Below are 18,242 nucleotides of genomic sequence, written 5' to 3' on the forward strand. Positions count from 1 at the left end.
GTGGTTAGGAGGAGCTGAGGAGAGGTAGCTCGGGACTCCCCTCATTACCTTTGCTACTGTTTTATAAACCTGGAAGTGTTCCCAATGGAAACCAGCCTGTTTGAGTAAGAGGGTAGGGTAGATACTTACTTCACTGACCAGCTTTTCCCAGAAGGCATGGCCCGCAGAGATTCACCCCCTTCCCTGGATCCAGTGGGCACTGCAGGCTCACTGGTTGGAGAACTGTTTCCTTTGGGGTAGACTCTATTGCCACCATTCACAGGACGCGAAAGGAAGGCTGATCCATTGACATCTGCGTGGCCTCTAGCTGGAGAGCTGGCTGGAGAGGTAGCTGGGGAGCCTTGCGACCTTCTGGGGGTTATCTCCAGTTGGGTTCTAAAGAGCACAGCCCCCGGGCTGGCAGAGTAGTCCTCGCCACTACACAGCTTGTCCAGGTCTGGCATGCTCAAGGCTCTCAGCTCCTGGAGCTTGGATCGGGACACTGGGGAGGGCTGGGCATGGCGGACAGAGGACTTGTTCCTCTTGATGGGTGAGGCTGGGCTCCCTGTGGAGATGGGAATTCCCATGGGGACAAGTGATTTCTTTGGGTCTGGACTGTGGCCCTTGTTATTAGTCTCTGGCGGATTCTGCCTGGAGACAGTCAACGTCACGCTGGATGGGGACTTTGTCATCTGCGGGAGAAGGCTGCTGGCCTCGCTCTGGTTCTCGCTGCAGGAACTCAAGCTGCGTCTCAGGGACCTTGCGGTCCCATCACTGGGTCTCCCGGAAGTGATGCTGCCAGATGACCGTCTGTTAACGGGAGGCTTGGAGCTCACGGATAAGAACGGGGATGTGGCAGACTTGGCCGCAGGCCGGTCAGAATTGGCCAGGTTCTCGAAAGACTTGATCCTCTGCTTCACAGAGAAAAACGAGGTAGATTCATGGGGCCAGCTCTGCTCACAGTAGTAGTGTCTCCTGGTGACTTTGAGTTTGTCTGGGATGAGGCTGCTTGCCTCAGGGACTGCACCGACATCCCCCATATCCACTGGTGGCGGGTTCCTAAGTGTTTCCAGTAGAGGTTTCACACTGTACACGCCATGTTCGTTAGTCACGCCTTTGGCTGACTTCTCAGAGAGACTGCCACTCATCGCAGTGACCTGGGGGTCCTGAGGCGAGTGACTTGGGCTGGGTGGGGAAGGACCTTCTCTTCCAAAATGGCTCGAGAACTGGGCTGGCATGGAATAAGTCCTGGTGGCTGGCCTCGGTGTGAAGTAGGGCGGCTCTTCTCCGGCCAGGCCTACGGGTATGCCACTTTTGGGCACCCCGACGGAGGCTGGCATTTGGCTGGATTTGCCCTGGGAGTAATCTGGCATTTTGGAGGGCAGCTGCGGGGCAGAGGAGGAGGAGGAGGAGGACTCGGCCAGTCTGGCCATGCTGTAGGACCAGCGCATTTCCCGTTCCACCTGGGAGGTCTGGGAGGAAGGGAAGTGCGGATGCTTTGGGGACGATTCCGCTGACTGCCGGAGTCGGACTGAACTCTTCTCCTGACAGTTGCTCTGGGTTAAGAACCCGCCCTTTCTGTCACTATCAGGTGGCTTGTCGCCACATGCATTCTTTGGCATTCTTTCAGAAGAAATCTCAACGATTTTTAGCTGGTTTGTCCTTTCCAGAGGATCACTAGCCATTTTTTCGGTTCCTTTCTCACTGATGCCCTGGGGCTGGGCCGCTTCTGTTAACACCAAGTCTACTCTGCTGGGTATGAACTGCTTGCTCTGTCTGACCCCTGCCAAGGCTATATTGGTCCTCGATGTGGAGGGACTCACTGACCCAGAGTTAGCATGGGGCACCTTGCCCTCTGGTCCATACCTAGGGGACCTGGAGGTGGCTGGACAGCTTGTGTCAGATTCCAGGTAGACAGCCATGTGGAACCTACTGCTTGCACCTTGCTCAGGGAGAGGCTTGGGGGAGGTCAGGGGAGAAGTAATGGTTCTAATGCTTGTGTCAGATGCAGAGGTCCTCAGCGACCCAGAGGCAGCCAGGGGTGGCTTGCTTTCTGGCACACACTGGGAAGGCTTGGGGGTGTCCCCAGCACTGTTCTTAGGCTCCTCTTGGTCAGCTATGTGGAGCCTGTGTGACACTGCCTTAGAAAGCATTTTATGGGCAGCCTGGGGTGAAGGCAAGGACTTCCTGTGGTCGGTCCTGCCGCCCTTAGCGGGACTGGCCACAGGTGCCTCCAGACTGGCTTTGCTTTTGCTGTTCAGCCTCTTAAGCTTCGGGCTGCCCTTGGGCTTCTGACAGTTACTTAGTGTTTCCACTGGGCTTTTAGGGGGTAGGTCTTCATGTTCTTGACTCTTCTGCTGGGGAGGTGGACTCTTAGGCACAGCCATTCCCTTCCTGTGGCTGGTGTTCACCGTGTTGCCTTTTGAGCCAGGACTCATAGCGAGCATCGAGGGCTGTTCTTTCTCAGATTTGCTCTGCAAATGTGTGCCTTGGCTGTCTTTATTTATGTCTTTAAACCAGGTCATGATAGGCCTCCTGGAGGTCGTTTTTGGTTTCTGTAGCAAGCCGTCCAGGTTGCCGCCTTTGGCAATGTGTAGGTTTGCCAAAACGGCCTCTCCATTCTTATGGCCCTCGGCCCCGAGGGCATACAAACTGCTCGTGACATGAGAGGCATCTGCTCCTTCGTTTGGGGTTCCCTCATCCAGCAGGTCCTGTCCCAAACCATTTACCATTTCTGGGTTCCTAAGCACAAATGGCGGGTTTCCACAAGGTCTGGTCATTTGGGAAGGCTGGCTGTCTCCCACGACTGACCCTGTGCTGCTGACGGCCATGGTTTCCTCTGCGCATCTGGGCTTGTGGCTCCGTGGAGCCTGTACGCCCGCCCAAGTCTCGTGCTCCAGAGAGCTTACATCCAGGAAGGAAAATGGCTGGGAAGAGCCCGGGATGCAAGTGTTCGAGGCGCCTGTCATGAAGCAGGCTCTCTCGCAGGAGTCCCCCACCGGCTCCCTCACAGTCTGCTGTACCGGGGGAACTGCGCCGAATGCAGCCTGGGCAGGCACTGGGGTCTCAGGACAACCACCTGGGGCACAGATTTCTATTTGCTCGTCCTCAGACTCACTGCTACCTTCCTTATGGGAGGACTCATGAGATGGAGGAACTGGCCAGTTGTTCCTGGCCGCTGCTCGTGGATCTTCAGCAAGAGACTCGGGGTCTGAAGACGAGTCTTCAGCATCACCATACATGGACGAGGGCGACGGCTCCGAACTGCCACCCGGGCCTGCTAGGGAGACGCCGTCTTCGTGGAAACTGCTAAAATTTCTAGAGTAGTTGTTCAGAAAGTTTTTGTTCCCAGCCAACAGTTTGTCAGGATGGACGGAATCCAGAACGGAAGGCTGGAAGGTCCACTGAGAGGGTGGGGGCGAGCCTGTGCCTCCGGTCTTCGCATGGCGGGAACTGCCACCCCCAGCTCCCCCTGGTGGCTGACTCTCAAAAATGTCCTGGTGAGCCCTGCAGTCTGCTCTCTGAGGAGACTGAGAAAGCCACGCCGCCTCCGGGGCTTCCCCAATGAACTTGTCAATGTCTGTCACGGGGCTCTCTGTGCTCCCCGACAGGGTCCCATCAGTAGTCACTGGCACAGAGGGACCGGCATGTGACAACTTTCCAGATGCTGACGCTGTTTCTTCAAGCAGAGCCCTATCTTTCAAGCTTGTAGGTACGCAGTGTCCTGGAGTTTCCAGGGCCTTGCTGGGACCCAAGGGGCCTCGGCTCCTTTCCTGACCCACGAGGGAGGGATGAGGGATGGCCGAAGCTGGTGTCGCTCCTATGCTCATGGGGACAGCTGCTCTCCTGGTGCTGGGAGTGCTGTCCCCGGGGGCAGCCCAAGTCCTGCTGGAGTCGGGAGGAGCTGAGGCCTTCTCCCTGGGAGACAGGCTTCTCTGGCTGGCTGGCTTCATTTTAGATACGCCCTGGGACTCAGGCTCCGAGGTGCCGGGAGACACAGGCTGGCTGAGGCTCTCAGGTTGGAGGACTTGTTCGGTGACTGCAGAAGTCTCGCTGGAGTCAGGACGAACTTCCCTGCTCTTCCCTGGGGAAGGGAGATGGTCTGAGGACCCGTTCCATCCTGTATAGGGTAGGGGAGAGGAAAGGGAACGTGTAAGCAAACGGGAACCCTCTAGAAGTTCTGCAAACACAAACCGTCTCAATCCTGTTTCTCAGATGTCCACAGCCTACATCTAGACCTTCTGGGTTTTGTCTCTCCAATTGTAGAGTGCTCAGATCTAGGAATCACCACCCTGCTTTAATGGCCTTAAAGTAACTGGGACAAGCAGAATAGACATTTAAACTTGCCCATTTCCCTCTTTGTTTGCTTTCAGATAGGAGACACCAGGAATCTCCTGCCTGGGTTTCTTTACCCAAGCGTCTCTGCCGTCAGAAGTTCTGGAAAGACAGACCCCGTTGGTCGTATTCCTTAGCTTTGGCCTAGACTGGGCAGAGGCTTCGTGTCTTACCTCGTTCCAGCATCTATTTATCTGACCATGAGTGACTCCGACTGTACCAAGAAACAGTTCAACCTCCAAACCCCAAGGAGGCTTGCTTTTTTTTTTTTTTTTTTTTTTTTTTGCTGCACAGGAGACAGAGCTGATGCTCCAGATGGGGTCCTCGTTGGTACTGAGCTCCAGCTCGGCTTTGAAGTGACTTGTCGAAAAGAGGGGATCTGAGAGCCAGTTATTCCAGGAAGCCTTGACGGTAGAGGAAGCTTGAGAGGGGCTCATGAGGGACGGATTGCTCCGAGTGGGGAGAACACCAGGCTGAAAGCCCAGAGGCACAGAAGAGCACACAGTTCCGAGAAGCAGGGACCGTTGGAAGGGGGGCACTCAGGGCAGGTGCTGAGAGCCGCTCTGTCCTAGGGTGTCTCCTCAGAAAGCCCAGTAGCATGCACTGCACTCTCTTGGGCTAATATCATTTGACATGTGACCCACAAAAGGTCTTCGTTTGAGCAGTGTTACCCCAAATGTTAAGTATATGTCCTCAAAGCTTTATAATTATTAATTAATTTTAAATACAGAGTCTTGGGGCTGGAGAGATGGCTCAGTGGTTAAGAGCACTGACTGCTCTTCCAAAGGTCCCGAGTTCAAATCCCAGGAACCACATGGTGGCTCACAACTATCTGTAATGGGATCTAATGACCTCTTTTGGTGTTTCTGAAGACAGTGACAGTGTACTCATATAAGTAAAATAAATCTATTAAAAATGTTTTTTAAAAAAAGAGAGTGTCTTGAGTATCCCAGGCTAACCTTGAACTCACTATATACCAGAGGGCGACCTTGCGATGACCTTGCGATGACCAGTGAGCCATCTTACTGGCCCCAGCTCACATGACACTTTGATACTGGGTTTCAATAAGTTCAGTAAGGCAGGCCATGAACCTGCCACCATCCTATCTTGGCCTCAGGACTGGTTGGGATTATAGGTTTGTGTCACTAGGCTTGGCTTTAATTGAATCTATTTTCCCCCTCCTGTTGTCCCTTTATGAATAATTACAAACTAATTATTAGCCAATAATGAAGTCTTAGCACCGTGGAAGGAGATTTCCACACAGTTAATTTTCTTCCCAGTACTGGGAGGTGGGTGGGCCCTGTGCATTGAGAGAACGAGGAAGGGAGTCACCGAATGGTTAGGTAACATGCCCAAACTCACAGTTCACAGGCGGGAGAGCCAGGGTTTGCTCCACAGCCTGTGCTTGGCTAAACCTGAACCCTGTGGCCTCCGTGTGGAGCGTGTGGCAATAACAAGGCTGGTTCATCAAGACGCCCATGGAGATGGCATGGAACTACCCAGGCCTGCTGTGGTAGACGAGCTGCTGCCAGGAATACCTGCTGATCCAGATGTTGTTCTCGTTCAACTATTGAACTCTCTAGCATAGCGTTTTTACTTCTGCTGACACCAGATACAGGGGAGAGGGGCAGTGTGCCAAGAGGAAGGGACTCGAAGACCACTTACTGCATGTGCATGTGTGTGCACGTGTGTGTGTGTGTGTGTGTATGTGTGTGTGTGTGAGTGTGACTACGCATGTGTGTAGGTCAGAGGACAACTTGTAGGAGTGTGTTCTGCTCTTTCACCCTGTGGGCTCAGGGATCTAACCCACTGAGCCATGTCTCTGGCTGCTAACACTTTCAGATCCGCTTACTAAATATTCACTAATAGGCAAAGCTTTCTGCAATTTTTATTAGCAATGTGACTTACCGCAAAGTGTGTCTTCAAAGATTTGTTTGTTTGCTTGTTTAGTATTTGAGGCAGGTTCTTAAGTGTCCCAGGCTAGCCTTGAACTATATATATATATATACACCAGATGACCTTGAGTTCCAAATCCTCTTCTCTCTACCTCCTTTTTTTTTAAGATTTATTTATTTAAGTACACTGTAGCTGTCTTCAGACACTCCAGAAGAGGGTCTCATTATGGATGGTTGTGAGCCACCATGTGGTTGCTGGGATTTGAACTCAGAACCTTTGGAAGAGCAGTCAGTGCTCTTACCCGCTGAGCCATCTCTCCAGCCCTTCTCTCTACCTCTTAAATGCTCAAATCCTAAGTGTAAGCCACTACAAACCAATGTATGTGACACTGGGGATTCAAGCCAGGGCTTTGTGCATCCTAGGAAAGTGCCCCACCATCCCTAGCCCCTGCAGAGGGTTTTATTTGAGGGAGATGAAGTTATCTGGAGGCAGCCCTTGTACTGTCTTTCACAATAACGCTTCATTTGGTACCCCCGCCAAAGGTCCACTAATGGGAACATCCCCAGGGCGACAGGGCCCAATTAGCCTTGACTACCCGTGATGGCAGGGTGTGGGAAGCTTATGGGACACAGGTGCAGCTGAGTCACCAGGGCTTGGCATGACCTGCCAGGCCACACCTGTCATGCAGGAGCACTGTTGCCACAGTAGCTGCTTGAATACTGTTGTCTGTGGGTATCTGAGGCTACTAAAAAAGTATGTGAGGTACCATACTGAGAAAATAAAAGGCTGCTGTACACACAACAGGCCCAACAGGACACAAAGAATAACAACTGGTTTCCTCAGAGGGCTCTGGCAACTTTAAAATTTCCTTCTCAGTTCGGTCATACACACACACACACACACACACACACAAACACACAAAACCCATCTAATTTTTATACTCTATACCCCTGCGTTCATCACAAATATCGACAAACAGTGGCTACCCTCACACACCTCTTTAGGGTTTTTCTCACCATAGTTCTAAAGAGTCCTTGGAGGCTTTCACCGTCACTCCTGGTTTTAAGAGTGGTAGACCAAGAGAACAAGTCAGAGCTGCCTGGGCTAGAGGTCAGCCCTCATCGGCAGCGTAGCTATAATCAGGTGGCCATGCTCCTGCATCCAAGGGTGAATCAGTCTTCATTTCTGAAAACCATCTCAGGAAAACTGTGGGTGCCTACACATATCTACCAAGTGCCTATTTGCTAGGCATAGATACTCATACGTGATTGTTCTTAGGAGACTCGCCTAGGCTCATACACAGAACACATACCATTTTACTATGTCTAGTACACGGAAGCCTCACAGAGGCCTCACGTCGAGCCCATGAGGCAGGCCATCGGGGGCTTGAGTGACTGGCCTGGTGTCACTGCCTTCGTCAGAGACTGGACTTAGATCTGACCTGACCTGTGTATGATGCCCACGTGCTGCCAGCCTGGTATCATCTGTAGACATTTTTCTAAGAAGCAGGATTTTTAAAAATTAGTATCTATATATTTTTTCTTTTTAAAGATAATTTAAAAAAGATTTATTTATTTATTTATTTATTTATTTATTTATTTATTTATTATAAGTATACTGTAGCAGTCTTCAGACACACCAGAAGAAGGCATCAGATCTCATTACAGATGGTTGTGAGCCACCACGTGGTTGGGATTTGAACTCATGACCTCTGGAAGAGCCATTAGGGCTCTTAACCACTGAGCCATCTCTCCAGCCCTACTATCTATATATTATGCGTGTATATGTGTGGGCACATGGTGCCATGGCACATATATGGAGGTCAGAGATCACCCTGTAGGAGTCAGTTCTCTCCTACCATGTGGGTCCCAGGGATTGAACTCAAGTCTTCAGGCTTGGCAGCAAGCACCTTTACCTGCCGAGCCATCTCAGGGGCCCAAAAAGCAAACTTGTTTTTGTAAGGATAAGAAAGAATTCTTTCTTTTATCAATTATGTGTTCAAAAAAAAAAGTTAGATTTTGAAGAATATCTTTCCTTTACACTGGAAAACAGTTAAGCCATCTGTGATGAAACTAGCAGGAGGAAAGGCCATGCCCATGTCAAGGTCTCTGCTGGCCCTTTTAACTGAGAGAATGAAAACATCACAGAAAGACAAAGACTAAAAAACTGTAGGAGTCAGGTAATTTAACACGTGGGTCAAACACTGGAGTTATACCTCCAAAGCCCTAGAGGGCGCCACAGCACCATTACTCCAACCCTCTCTGGCTCCTTGCATGTAAGAACTCAGTGATAGCCAAGCACAGCATGTTCAAAGGTTCCTTAAGTATGAAATGTATCACGTGAATTAATACATATTAAACATCATCAGTTCCTGGCACTTGTGTTTATTAGTTGCTTCTTTCTCCAAGGCCTATGACTGGAGGGAAGTCCAGAGAGGACAAACAAACACCTGCACTGGGTTGGAATCGAGCCGGAACAGGCAGAAAGTACCTGGGAACAGAGTGTATGTCTTCTCTTTGGCTCTGGGGCTGGAAGGGTAAATGACTCTCTGGTCCCAAGAGTTTGCCTGTAAACATTTCCTCCAGGTATAACACCCGCAGGACCAGGAAAATTAGGCTGTCTACAGTAAGTCCTTGAGCGGATAGATTGAAGGTTTTCTGCATTGTTTCCAATGAGAAGGAGATGGTTCTGGTGATAAAAGAAAGTAATCCCTTGGCTGTTCTTCAGTTCTGAGGACAAGTGAATCCCAGGAGAACATCCAGAGAATCATTCACAGAATGAGCCCTCGTGGGCTCTGGCTTCAAACAAGGCTATTTGGAAAGATGACATCCTGAACTTCATGGAACCCCATGGGACTCAAATGGAACCCCTTTTAAGTTAACACACTTCGCTGTAAAGTCAAGTTTCTAATGAAAACTGTCCTTTAACGTTTCTTCAGTAGTGAATGCTTGTGAACTGAACTTGAAGGCTGGAGCAGAAACCATGGTAATGGACTCATCACGGACGAGGAACTGCTTCCGGGGGCTGCAGTTTTGGTAGTCAACAGTGTGTAGGTAGAAGATAGGTGTGGTGGTGTGCCCGTGATACAAGCACCTAGGTCTGCCTGAGGCAGGGAGCTCACAAGGTCTAGGTCAGCATAGGCTATAAAATGAACTTTGCCTTAAAAAACAAAAAAACCATGCCTGGAGTGGCTATTCTACAGTTCCAAATTGTACAATTTAGGACATCCCGGAGCTGGTAAGGTGGCTCAGTGGGTAAAGACGCCTGCTGTCAACCTTCAGTCGGAGTTCAATCCCCCAGAGAAAACTGAGTATGGGAGATTGTCCTGTGTCTTTGGCATGTGACATAGCCACACAAACACACAAGCGCACACACATCACATATATGCAGACACACATACACACATGTATACATACCACATGCATGTACACCAACATGCACATACACATATGCACACACCATACATATGCACACACATGTATGCCCACACATATGCACACACACATGTATGCACACACATATGTTCACATACACATCTATATACACACACATTAAATAAATAAGATGTAATGACAATTTATGGAACTGCCTTGATGAGGGAGCTATCTCATTTTTCTATTATCATAGATCCCCAACCCTTCAGGGGTTCCCCCCACGTTATTACTTATTTAGCTTTTACTTTTCCTTGTGGAGGCTTTTACTGCCACTTCTCCGTGCACTTGATTTCATATAAGCACAGTAAGGAGATTCTAAGCAGGAAAAACAAAAACAACAAAAAAACCCCAATTCATTTCTTATGTCTCGTCTGTGTCACAAAATGAAGATCAAACATGGATGCACTCAGTGGGGAATGCACATGAGGGTCTAAGCATGGGGCGGGGTGGGGTGGGGTGGGGGCAGGGTGTAAGCATAGCGGTCAGGGCAGCGATTTCATGTCAACATCTAAATATTGGTTTCCCTAAGTGGTTTTTATTTCCTCCTCAAAATTATTTTCTTGTAATACTTTTCTTAGGATATGTGTTTCCCTGTCTCTCAATGAAACCAACAAGAACGTAGTCTTACCAGTCCCAGGGTGTGGCCCGCACTCGGGTGCAGCTCCCTGCGGGTTCTCTGTGGGGAGTCCAGTGTTTGGGTGGCATGGGGTACTGGCTGGTCCACAGTTGGTGGGGACAGAGCTGTCCCCCGGGGTGGGATTTCCCCGAAGTTCCTGGCACAATGAGAAGCAGAAACCGTGTTAATAGCTTTTCAGGGTTTCTGCATCCTTAGACAGCATCGTCAGTAGAGGAGAATAGGGTTGGGAGCTGGCCGATCCCGGCTCTGCGCCTCATCCCTACATCTCAGGTTTTTCAACTTTCATATGGGGATAAAAAAGATTTGCTGAATCTCAGAAGTTTTAAAGAAAAGCTGATTAGATGAGGATAGTTATAAAAACAGCAGGTAAGGTTTCTGTAGGTAAGAGGTGCCATCTGACATTTAGGAAGGATAGCCAAGATTGTAAAGTCAATTGCTAAGCTTGAGAGTGAGGAAGAGGGTGAACTGGGAGAAAGGAGACCAGTGTGTGGAGCTGCAAGATCTCCCGTAGGCCAGGGGTCACGTGCTTTATCTCCCTTTCTTCTACAGAATGCTCAGCACAAAAACAAATTTCAAGCTCACTAAAAAGTCCAATTGTATTTATTTAAAATTAATCCACCGAGTCGGGTGTGTCCTAAAGTGGCCCAAAGGTGGCAGCAGAAGAGGTAGGTGAAGTGTAAGGCGCCTTTCACAACTCCTGTTAAACTCATTCTGCGAAGTGTCAGTCATCAGCCAAGGAAGCGAGCAGGCACTCAACTCAGTTAAGCTGCTGCATTTCTGCTAAGGGAAAGGAAACAAGAAAGCCCAGAAGAGTGGACGCTGCACAGAGGTGGGAGTGGGAAGGGCCCCTGAGTTGTACATTTTAAAACAGTTAACTTTCCATTAAGAAGAATTTCACCTTAATGTAAAGTACTAACTGAGGCTGGAGCAAAGGCTCAGGAAGACTGCGTGCTGGGCACACACGAGGGCCTAAACCCCAGCACCCAAGTAGCAATCCAATATAGAAAGGTGTGGTACCCAATGTAGAAAGGTATGGTCTCCTTGCCTGTCGCCCCAGCTTGGGGTCTGGGGGCATTCGCTGGTGCTCACTTAGCTAGAAACCACAATGCTCCAGTTTAGCAAGAGACCCTGTCTCAAAGGAATAAGGCAGACAGCAATAGCATAGGAGACATGAGAACTCCATACGTTCATGAGAGTGCATACCTGAATGCACTATACATTTGCATGAACACATTCTCTCTCTCTCACACACACACACACACACACACACACACACACACACACACACACACACACCACTACCACCATCACCACCACCACCACCACCACCAACACAGTAAGAACGCTACCACCACCACATCACAAACTCTTAACAAAGTGCTATATTTGAAACAATGAAGAACACTAAAGAGAAGACGTTTGCTTTGGTTTTGAGCTTCTCCTATCCGAGGCTGCTTTACAGAGAGTGACACACTCTACTCTCTCAGGCATAAAAGTCACACTTCAGAACTAAAATTTTTATGACAAAAACATTTTAAATAAAAGTATTGTCCAAGCCGGGTGTGGTGGCGCACGCCTTTAATCCCAGCACTCGGGAGGCAGAGGCAGGCGGATTTCTGAGTTCGAGGCCAGCTTGGTCTACAAAGTGAGTTCCAGGACAGCCAGAGCTACACAGAGAAACCCTGTCTCAAAAAACCANAAAAAAAAAAAAAAAAAAACAAAAAGTATTGTCCAGACCCACCCCACTTTAAAAAATGTATCTAACATTTATCTATGCTGAGCAGTGATGCGCACGGCTTTAATCCCAGCACTTGGGAGACAGAGGCAAGCGGATCTCTGAGTTCGAGGCCAGCCTGGTCTACAGAGTGAGTTACAGGACAGCCAGGGCTACACAGAGAAATTTTGCTAGAGAAGAGATATACTGAAAAAATTAAGTGAACAATTAGATAACTAACATACAAACAATTAGTATCAATTAACTTGCATTCAGCCTGGTGTACTATAAACTTTGAATGGACTCAACCCTCTTATTTGGTGTGACATTATCTTAGCTTCTTTTTTCTCTTATTGAGACAGGAGTCTCATTATGTAGCTTGAGCTAGCCCAAAGTAGCCTGAGCTAGCCTAAAACTTATCAATCCTCCTGCCTCCACCTCCTAAATGCTGGGATCACAGGCATGTGCTGCCCCACCTGAGGGTTCTATGTGGCTCTAATCACACAGGATTCCTGTAGGGACCTTGAAAGTAATCAAGGACCCTTCTTAACCTCCTTAGCTGGAGAGAATGACCGTTAACATCTGCTGGTCAAGCCCCTCAGTCAAGAACGCAGACAGCTGTCCCCTGTCCGACAGCCCTGAGAATCAAGGCTAGGGAAGGCTCGATGACTTGTTCAGGTTAGCACTCAACTTGTGCCAACTCGTCTGTGAGTTGGCCCCAGGCCCAGGGCTTGACCCCCTCCCCTCCCACTCCATAATGCCTTCTCATCACCACCGCTGGCCCTTCTATGGGAGTACACACACACTTTGGCTGAGCGACCTCATGACTAACAGCCTGCCACCGAAGGAGCAGGTCCCCGCTGAATGACTGTCGAAAGGTAATCCAGTCATCGCCTTTCCCCCAGGTAACCCTGCGTCTTACAAAGCACTCTGTAGCCATCCCACAGTATTCAAACCCAACAGTCAGAAAAGTGAGTCAGCTACCTTCTCTGCAGTTCCACTTGGCTGATGACCAGCGACAGGATCTTTCATGGAAGATGCCTGGACTTTCAAGTCCTGAGCACATGGTCCATTGGCTGTTCCACTTGGGGCCTCCTCAGCATCAGATCTCTTGTAGTGTGGGCTGATCCTGGCCACGGGCTTGTGCCTGGACACCAGATTTTCAGTCTTCTGTGGCGGGGAGGTACCATTTTCTGGGCTCCTCGGGCTCTGGGTGTCTGCAGGGACCCTGTATTCCAGCTTCGGCGAACTTCTTGACCCTGACATTTCCTTTTTTCTGGAGCCTCCAGGCCCATTCTTGGGGGTTTCTACAGAGCCTGGCAGGCTGGCTGCCTTGGGAGGGGTACCCACTGTTTCACTGTGGATGCTGTGCTCTGAGTCTAGTGAGCTGCCGAGGAGAGGCACGGAGCAGGCCTTGCTGACCAGCGGTTTCTGGAGTCGTTCATCCTGCTTGCTCACATCAATACTTTTGGAAGAGGTTGTCAAGGCAAACCTAGTGTCATCCTGTACCAGAGGCCTGCCGGGACCTGGGAGGACTCCCGGGAGGGAGACGCAGTCCCCCTCACCATCAAAGTCTTCATCGTCACTGCCATCATTGCTGTCATAGCAACGAACCCTCCTCTGGCGGAGAAGGGGGTTCCTGAGGACCTGTGGGCTTCCGGGGAGACTGGCTTGCCGGGCGACCGTCACTTGCTTGTGTAAGAGCCCAGAGCCCCTCTGGCTTCCAAGTGTCACAAGGCTGTTGGCCCTGGCTTTGCCTGTCTCCCTGTGAGCTGCAAGGGATGTAGAGAGAAAAATCAGGCAAAACACAAGTTTCCAATCTGGCCTGGCTTTATAACCTTAATGAAGTAAATCCCAGCGATTGCTCTTACAAGTGCTCCCTCTTGATCAAGGGTAAAGTCTGCCTTGTCCAGCCACTTGACAGGACCAATCCTGTGACTATACATAAGCACTTCTGAATTCAACCTGCCAGGCACGACCTCTGGCCCCCGGACATCCACGTAAACAATATGGCAGCCAGCCTATTGCATCTATTTTTCTTTGTCCCAGCCCACCTTCATTTTTATACCCACAGACAGACATACTGATACATATCCACACACGCACATCTCTGTGTGTTGGGAGGCACGGGAGTGTAAACGCAGGTGGGTGGGCACATGGTTATCCCATGGGCAGAGGTTGGAGCACAAGCTTGGGAGTCTGTCCTTGCCTTCCTCCTTGCTTGTGACAGGGTCTCCTGGGTTTTGCTATTACATATGGCAGGCTAGCTGACCTGACAACACCCAAGAATTCTTCTGTCTGCCTCCCATCTCGCTGTGCTGCGATTATTGATTTCTGCCTTTCCATGGCTTCTAGGATCCAAACCTGCCCCCACGTTGTGCTTCAAGTGCTTTACCCACTGATCCATCTCCTCATCCTTAAGCAATAAAAACCAACTCCAGCCTATTGAACTTGAGCTCTCTCGAGATAGAGAATTTATAGCTCAGATTCATTTTGTCTCCCAAGTTGTTGGGGGGAGGCGTTCGACCTAAATGCTGATGCAGAGAACTCCTCTCTACCAGGTAACCCAGGTAACACATCCCTCACATCCATGTTCCATCACCCGAGGTCCCTCCTTATCTTTAGTCAAAGGGCATGACATACAGCCCAGACTGTCTACTTCTTAAGGCAAAGGTCATCTTTGAGGCATGGCACGTATGCGAGCGACTCTGCAAGTCTTTCGCATGTTTTCTGTCCATACTAGAGTGCAATGCACAGGCCTGCTATTTGAACACCCTACTGTGGCTCCCCTGAGCCTGCCCCTCTGAAGCTCAAACACTGGAGATGAGTAGGAAACCTTGACAGCAGAAGTCTGAGAGCCCAATGCAGTTTGCATCAGATGATGTCATTCGGGAAGAGACTTGAGGATTCTTGAGTAGAAGTGACCTTTTGCTAACAGTGTTTCTCACAGTCTCACTTCTTAAACTTAAACTTACTGTTTTCTAAGAATTCCGGTTAGGACCTAGTGAGGGAGGAGAACTGGACTTTACCCTCAATTGTGAGTGCCTTGGGTTGCCCACTCTGATTTGATGCCAGGAAAGTCAAGATGACATGTTATAAATAGCATGTAAAGGGTGCCTGAATAAGCCATCTTCACTTCTGGTACTAGAATGTGTGTCCAGCTACTCACTGTAGCATGAACAGTTGGTCACCATGGCCAAGAATAGAGGCTGCCTCTACTCAGCTAAGCACATGGTTTCCAGTTCTCTCTCCTCGCTGTCCTGGGCAAGACAGACTCCCAGAGGCCTCCCGCAGGGATAGGGGAACTACTAATTACTTATTGTACTGCTAAGTCTGGGGTCCCCTGGAGCTCTCCTGCTCACCAGAGGGAACGGTCAGCAGGCTGCCATCCTCTGAGGTTTCATAGCCACTTCCAGGGTGGTCCTCGTCCTCAGAGCCAGCCACCACAAAGTCTGAAAGGGAGCCCTGGCCGTCATGGACGAAGTACTGGGAGAGCTCAGATTCGGAGAGGAGTGAGTCCTGTTGGAGAAGAAAATGCTGGAGTTTAGGGAGATACACCAGAGGAGTAGAGCAATATTAACCACTTCCTGTTTCCTCAGGGGCACCATGTTCTAATTCCTGACCACTGGGGACAGCTATGATAGTGACCACCCATCTCCATGTGGCTAAAGCCACATCAATACATCAAAACATAGGCCAGATACTGTTTTTAGATGGGGTGGAAGCACATTTTAGCAATGACCAGAAAAACCTACAATAGTTTTATTTATCTGTTTGTTCATCTGTTTGTTTTAGTGTTAGTGTTTCCCTTGATTGTCTTGGATCCCCTGGAACTGGGGTTACAGGCAGTTGTGAGCTGGGAATTGAACCCACGTCCTCCAGGACAATAGTCCATCTCTGAACCACTGAGCCAACTCTAACTCTTACAACTCTCAGCTTCCTCAGCGAAACAAAAAGCAAGGAGATTTAGGAAAGGAGAACAAATAAGTCTAAGTTTACGGCCCAACTGATGAGCCGCCTGCTGGTGGGATGGGACCGGGGTTGTCCAGTCTGAATCCCGTGCCAGTGTCCTCACTGCTTTGGGCTCTCTGGAACCCTGGCTGCCTTTATCACAAAGTGAGCGGTTTGAAAGGCTCGGGGCTTTTTCTTTTCTGTGCGATCTCTTCTTGGATGAATACTTACTAAGAGAAGCACACCTTTGGGTGTTTGCTCTCAAAAGTGGTATGGCTGCCACTTCCTTGTGTAAAGTGGCCGACAGGGTTCCTGGGCAGACATACGGACTAGGGGTTTGTGGCTTGACTGAGGGGCTCCTGAAAATCAGTGTGTGGTCCCCAAATGCATTGTGACTCACCTTTTTGGCAAGAGAGGGACTCTTCAAGGGGGTACCTGTGTGGGAGGGATTCGCAAAAGTGTTAATGTGATGAAGCTCAAGTGGCAAGCAGGCTCATGGAGCTCACCAAAAAAAGGAGGGACCAAGCATATTCCACAAAACTGTCCTTTGCCTGGGTGCTATCTACCCCTTCCAGTCCCACCTCCCTCCCTCTGTCCCTTCCTCCCTCCCTCCCTCCCTCCCTCCCTCCCTCCCTCTCTTCCGTCCTCAAGACTCTGCTCATGTGGTGCAACCCTGGCTCTGATGCTTCCTCATCGATCCCACCAAGTGTTCTTTCTACCTGACCGGAAAGTAATGGTGGGTGGACCTTTGCATGTCCCCGTCTCTACTCTGTAGCAACCCCCCCCACCCCCCACCCCCGCCAACCCAGAGCAGGGGTGTTGCTTGCACACTGCACCTGCTGTCTGCTTAGTACCCAGCGATGTTTGGTGAATGGCCTGAACGATGAATGAACCAATGAACCCCATCAAAGGAACTCGTGAAAGAACCAGGGAAGCGGTGGGATGCTGATCTTAATTTTTAAGCTGACGGGTGAAGAGCTCAGCCCGTAGACTTTAAATTATATGTCACAGGCGAAAGAGATTTAGGGCATGAGAATTCTGGCTTTAAAAAATAAAAATAAAAAGGTCTTTGCTGCCTGATCAAGTAGAGATGTTGGGATGAAGAGAACCCCAGCGTTCAGGCTGAATAAAGAGCCTATTATGGTTGAGCTCACTTTAAATATATTAATTATGGATGCAAATCATCAGGGATTTCACGGCTGTCCCAAATCCCATTCCTTTTCCTCTGACAGCCAGTAACTCATCTCTCCGAGTTCCTTTTCCTCCAGGGTATCAGGCTGAATGTCAGAGAAGGCTCTAGCCAAGTGAGCAATGGCCGCACAATCCCTCCTAGCTTTCCTCACTAAGGAAATGGGTTTAAAATTCAACACAATGCTTTGAATTAGTAAGAAACACTGAGGAGAGCTGCAGTCCTGCCCCAAAATTTCCACATAAGGAGAAAAACTCAAGAATTTTTTTCTGTCTCCAGTAGCAAACTGGAGGTGGTTTGTACTGAAACTTGTAAATCCATATAGAGAAATCTCAGAATTTGGATGGATAATATTCTGTATTATAAACTACTCATATTTTGGCATCAAATATCCTTTATCTATGTATTTCAGATGAGTCATGAAGATTTATGAATGGCTGTTAACTTACTCTTTCAAATCATTTGAAAGCCATAAAAACAGCATCCATGATTAGACCTTTAATGAAACACATTAAGTAACTGCAGAAATCAAAAGAAGGAACCAAGAGAGAGCATAGGCAACTCTCTCTAGCTCTAGTGATTACAGAGAACCCCTTGCTACTGTCTGGGGAGTACCTCTGGGTGAACTTAACAAGAACCTCCTCTCAGTGATGAACAAGAATGTGCCGTCGTACCTAGGCTGGGTGAGGAGTTGGCTTCTTTGTTTTCCTGGTAAGTGCTGCGTGCTATCACTTCATCCATTTCCTGCTCGGAGACCTGATTTTCAGCAGAAAGCACAAATTAAGATGTTTTATGGATTTATTTCTCCCCAATAAAAGGAGTTGGGACCAGAGGGTCAGAGACCGGGAAGCAGTAACTTAGCCTGTGTAAGTATATATATACTTCAATGTATCTACAACAAGACTACCAACTGCAATTCACTGATTCTTCCCCTCTTCAGAACACTTAGATCTCATTCTTCTTAAAGGACTCACGGTCAGGCCAGTGAGATGGCTCAGAAGGTAAGGATGCTTGCTGCCAAGCCTGATGCCCTAGTTCAATCCCTAGGGCCTTCCTAGTAGAAACTAACTGACTCCTGAAAGTTGTTCTCTAACCTCTCCACATGCC

The 18,242-nt window shown here is 49.2% G+C and overlaps 1 protein-coding gene across 13 annotated transcripts in view; it reads right to left on the minus strand.

The window, feature by feature from the left end:
• The window catches only part of Pdzd2 (PDZ domain containing 2), a 380,223-nt gene that overhangs the window by 12,215 nt on the left and 349,766 nt on the right, over positions 1 to 18,242 (minus strand). For all 13 annotated transcript variants that reach the window (XM_029469417.1, XM_029469409.1, XM_029469405.1 and 10 more), the window contains 6 exons: positions 17,810 to 17,891; positions 16,347 to 16,381; positions 15,358 to 15,514; positions 12,980 to 13,767; positions 10,273 to 10,417; positions 130 to 4,099 (listed from right to left, as the gene is read on the minus strand). In XM_029469417.1, coding sequence (XP_029325277.1) covers positions 130 to 4,099; positions 10,273 to 10,417; positions 12,980 to 13,767; positions 15,358 to 15,514; positions 16,347 to 16,381; positions 17,810 to 17,891 — 5,177 coding nt within the window. The remainder of the gene's footprint in view (positions 1 to 129; positions 4,100 to 10,272; positions 10,418 to 12,979; positions 13,768 to 15,357; positions 15,515 to 16,346; positions 16,382 to 17,809; positions 17,892 to 18,242) is intronic.

This window comes from Mus caroli, chromosome 15, assembly GCF_900094665.2.
Source record: "Mus caroli chromosome 15, CAROLI_EIJ_v1.1, whole genome shotgun sequence".
Lineage (NCBI taxonomy): Eukaryota > Metazoa > Chordata > Mammalia > Rodentia > Muridae > Mus > Mus caroli.